We start from the raw sequence: 5,009 nt of genomic DNA on the forward strand, positions 1-5,009 counted from the left end.
TGTACATGTAGGTAGAGGTAAAGTGACTATGCATAGATAATAACAGAGTAGCAGCATTTTAAAGGGGGGGCAATGCAAATGTCTTATGGCTTGAGGGTAGAAGCTGTTGTGAAGCCTCTTGGACCAAGACTTGGTACTCCGGTAGCGGAGAGAACAGTTTGACTAGCCCTGTAGTAGTCAATTCCATATTTGACCATATTTATGCCACATTTTGTCTATATCCACAGCTTTACAAATAAAATTTTATCTGGGGTGTTGCGTAGCAGTTAATCACTCATTCTATATGTTATGGCATGTAATTGTTACTTTCGTGCAGGGGGCTATTCACCTGGGCTAGTTATGTAGCTAGCTGCGTGCATGGTCACAAAAAGTTGGAACATTCTCTTTACCCAATGCAAACGATGTCTCTTGAGACCACACACCTTGGGAGTTCTAAAATTCTACCTGAAGGTACCAGAGATGGGGAGACTGGTTGTTTGCAATGACTTCCACTGATTATAAATACAGTATCTTAGAACTTGCAGAGAGGTACAGTCTATGTATGATAACTCAAAAATCTGGTTCAATTGGATGTCAATGCAGGTAGCTTAGCGCTTAAGTAACTGAAATGTCGCTGGTTCGAATCCCCGAGCCGGCAAGGTGGAAAAATCTGCTGTTCTGTCCTTGAGCAAGGCAGTAAACCTCCAACAACAACGGCCTTAGGTGTATATGTCGATTAAGGCAGCACCAGCACCTCTGATTCAGAGAGGTTAGGTTAAATGCGGAAGACATTTCGGTTGAATGCATTCAGTTGTGAAACTGACTAGTATCCCCTTTCCCTTCTAGGGTGCCCTTTCACTATGAATTATGTTTGCGGTATCAGTCACATGATGGCACCTTCTATATTGTTGACCTTACTCTGACGAATTGGTAAACTGGGTGGATATGGTTATTACTCAGATTAATCCGATTTTATCACAAGTGTATGTCTATTTTGATCTTATCCAAAGGTTTTTTAAAATTGGTTTTAAACATATGCGACTAACTATTTCCCCAAAATATAGATGAAATGACATTTGTTTAATTGTAGATAAAGAACAACCTAGCAGCAGTTACTTTAAAATCAAACCAATCAATCATATATGACGAAGGAACGATATAATTGAGCGATGTGGACTCTGAACGGAAGTTTCAGCGGGTGCACACTTCAGCAACGCTTGTTCGGTCTTTTTTTTTTTTTTTTTTTACAAAATGTTGATATGGCCGTGTGCTTTTAGTAGTTACATTACTTGTACTAGCCGCTTGGTAATAGTTTAGGTGTACTCTTTCTGAGCAGCTTATACAGCAGAGGTGAGTTGACACCTCAAAATTCACATTACATTAGCTAGCTTGGTTACATTAGTTGAAAGAAATATATATATATATAGAGCAGTGGTTTGACTATAGCTAACCATCTTAGCATTCGCTTTATAAGTGTAGTATAGTCTCAAATTGCGTTCAACATGGACAACCAAGAACAGAACTCTCCCTCTGAAGGATGCGTCGACCGGTCTACGCTGGTGTCGGGGGTTGGAAAGAATATCAAGTCAGTTTTGTGCCGACGTTGTGGCTCGAAGGTCCTCTGCCCAGGGATGGCGGTGTTTGCGGAGAAGGAGGTAAGGTTCACCTCAGAAAGGTGTAACCCCTAAAGACAAATGACCCTTTAAATTACGAGTTATATGATTCACAATATACCTATTTTCCTATTCGAATGTGCTTCATCAGTTGTTTTATTTCAAGTCAGTGCACTGTCTAACCACCACCTAAACTACAGCTCCAAATTATATTTTGCAAACAATGTGCAATTTGCTATGCCATGATGTGACTAAACAATGTCAGGGAGTGGAAAATCACTTCTGTTTATCTATTCATATTAATGGCCATTGTCATGATGAATCTGGCCTTCTATTTCCTCCCCAATATCCACCAGCTGTTCCTGCCCTCAATGCGCAAGAAGACCACTATCACCCAATCAGAGGGATCCGTGGATGGGGACACACTGACTACCCACTGGTTAGTCGACGACATGTACACTTTTGAGAATGTGGGCTTCACTAAGGATGTGGGGAGAATCAAGTACCTCATTTGTGCAGACTGTGAGATTGGACCCATAGGCTGGCACTCCCTGGATGACAAAAAGAGCTTCTATGTTGCATTGGAAAGAGTCAATCATGCCTAGTGTGGCCCACTGCAAGAGCCTGGGGAAACTTAAGAGGGTGTACACATTTGGAACTGAAGGACAAGACAGACCAACATGAACGTCAGCCGTGCGCAGTAGATTACTTGTTGGGTGTCGACGGACAGTGCCTATTCAATGTAGAGAAATCGACAGAAAATGACGGCAAATGTTCTGTGGTCAGAGGCAATAGGACGGTCACCCACTGCGCATGGGCAACATGCATTGGTCTGTCTTGTCCTTAATTCTTTCCGGCCTTCACTTTCCCTCTGGCTGGTGCTGGATGACTCCTTAGTTCTTCAAGGCCAAGTGTTCTTCAATTCCTTTGTTTTCTACTGATCAACAATGGTATTGATGTGGTTCTCTGAACAAATGTCTTATCAGTCTATAAAACTGTAGTTCAATCTAATACTGTAACTAACCCATATTCAGGTGTTATGCTTTGGTCTGAGGTTAACCCTACAGCCTTTGGAATTGTATTACTTGTATAGGCCTACTTGATATTACTTTCTACTTCTGAAATATTATCAGACTTTCTACTTCTGAAATATTATCAGACTATCTCTGATTCTACAAATGTGGCCCATTTGGACTTCTACTGTTTGAATGATTAGTGTGCTTATCAGCATAGCACACCCTTCGCATTGTGAATAATGGGAGTGGTTGTATTTGTTGAGTGTGCTGTATGCATTTGTTGCTGATACACTTCAAGTGACAGTGTTCTGTCTGTTGATATACCACATTGGCTTTGACTGCTGCTCTGGCCCTCAGCTATTGCCATCTAACTCCAGAGGACCCCATTAGATCTCCACAGTCCATACTCATCATAGACATGTGATCTGAAATGCATTTCATTCCATCTGCATTTGAGTACTGGATTACCCTTGGCTTGACTGTGAGCTCTATTGTTTGTTGCTTCTTTCGCTGCATTTTGATGCTCTTTCAAACTAGAGGTCGACCGATTATGATTTTTCAACGCCGATACCGATTATTGGACCAAAAAAGCCGATACCGATTAATCGGAAATTTAAATTAATTATTTTTTTGGTAATAATGACAATTACAACAATACTGAATGAACACTTATTTTAACTTAATATAATGCATCAATAAAATCAATTTAGCCTCAAATAAATAATGAAACATGTTCAATTTGGTTTAAATAATGCAAAAACAAAGTGTTGGAGAAGAAAGTAAAAGTGCAATATGTGCCATGTAAGAAAGCTAACGTTTAAGTTCCTTGCTCAGAACATGAGAACATATGAAAGCTGGTGGTTCCTTTTAACATGAGTCCAGGTATATATTCCCAGGTAAGAAGTTTTAGGTTGTAGTTATTATAGGAATTATAGGACTATTTCTCTCTATACCATTTGTATTTCATATACCTTTGACTATTGGATGTTCTTATATTGCCAGTGTAACAGTATAGCTTCCGTCCCTCTCCTCGCCCCTACCTGTACTCGAACCAGGAACACATCGACAACAGCCACCCTCGAAGCATCGTTACCCATCGCTCCACAAAAGCCGCGGCCCTTGCAGAGCAAGGGGAACAACTACTTCAAGGTCTGAGCGAGTTACGTCACCGATTGAAACGCTATTAGCGCGCACCCCGCTAACTACTAGCCATTTCACATCGGTTACACCATCCTAATCTCGGGAGTTGATAGGCTTGAAGTCATAAACAGCGCAATGCTTGAAGCATTGCGAAGAGCTGCTGGCAAAATGCACAAAAGTGCTGTTTGAATGAATGCTTACGAGCCTGCTGCTGCCTACCATCGCTCAGTCAGACTGCTCTATCAAATCATAGACTTAATTATAACATAATAACACACAGAAATACGAGACTTAGGTCATTAATATGGTCGAATCTGGAAACTATCATCTCGAAAACAAAACATTTATTCTTTCAGTGAAATACGGAACCGTTCCGTATTTTATCTAACGGGTGGCATCCATAAGTCTAAATATTCCTGTTACATTGCACAACCTTCAATGTTATGTCATAATAAAATTCTGGCAAATTAGTTCGCAACGAGCCAGGCGGCCCAAACTGTTGCATATACCCTGACTGCGTGCAATGAACGCAAGAGAAGTGACACAATTTCACCTGGTTAATATTGCCTGCTAACCTGGATTTCTTTTAGCTAAATATGCAGGTTTAAAAATATATAGTTCTGTGTATTGATTTTAAGAAAGGCATTGATGTTTATGGTTACGTACAGTCGTGCAACGATTGTGCTTTTTTCGCAAATGCGCTTTTGTTAAATCATCCCCCGTTTGGCGAAGTTGGCTGTCTTTGTTAGGAAGAAATAGTCTTCACACAGTTCGCAACGAGCCAGGCGGCCCAAACTGCTGCATATACCCTGACTCTGTTGCAAGAGAAGTGACACAATTTCCCTAGTTAAAAGAAATTCATGTTAGCAGGCAATATTAACTAAATATGCAGGTTTAAAAAGATATACTTGTGTATTGATTTTAAGAAAGGCATTGATGTTTATGGTTAGGTACACGTTGGAGCAACGACAGCCCTTTTTCGCGAATGCGCACTGCATTGATTATATGCAACGCAAGACACACTAGATAAACTAGTAATATCATCAACCACATGTAGTTAACTAGTAATTATGATTGATTGTTTTTTATAAGAAGTTTAATGCTAGCTAGCAACTTACCTTGGCTTCTTACTGCATTCGCGTAACAGGCAGGGTTCCTTGTGGAGTGCAATGTAAGGCAGGTGGTTGGACTAGAGCGTTGGACTAGTTAACCGTAAGGTTGCATTATTGAATCCCCGAGCTGACAAGGTAAAAATCTGTCG

At 40.6% G+C, this 5,009-nt stretch overlaps 1 protein-coding gene across 1 annotated transcript; it reads left to right on the plus strand.

Moving 5' to 3' along the window:
• Positions 1 to 1,238: 1,238 nt before the first annotated feature.
• LOC120064572 (guanine nucleotide exchange factor MSS4-like) lies at positions 1,239 to 3,204 on the plus strand. The gene is made up of 2 exons (XM_039015163.1): positions 1,239 to 1,634; positions 1,949 to 3,204. Exons 1-2 carry the CDS (start codon positions 1,482 to 1,484, stop codon positions 2,195 to 2,197), a joined length of 402 nt encoding a protein of 133 aa, XP_038871091.1. The 5' UTR covers positions 1,239 to 1,481; the 3' UTR covers positions 2,198 to 3,204.
• Positions 3,205 to 5,009: the final 1,805 nt, after the last annotated feature.

Source organism: Salvelinus namaycush, chromosome 20 (assembly GCF_016432855.1).
Source record: "Salvelinus namaycush isolate Seneca chromosome 20, SaNama_1.0, whole genome shotgun sequence".
In the NCBI taxonomy this organism is placed as follows: domain Eukaryota; kingdom Metazoa; phylum Chordata; class Actinopteri; order Salmoniformes; family Salmonidae; genus Salvelinus; species Salvelinus namaycush.

What these genes read in the sequence shown, in the direction of transcription:
- LOC120064572 (XM_039015163.1), top strand. Translation starts at nt 1,482, where the DNA reads ATGGACAACCAAGAACAGAACTCTCCCTCTGAAGGATGCGTCGACCGG. An exon ending in CGGTGTTTGCGGAGAAGGAG is followed by an intron (nt 1,635 to 1,948) that starts GTAAGGTTCACC and finishes AATATCCACCAG; the next exon opens with CTGTTCCTGCCCTCAATGCG.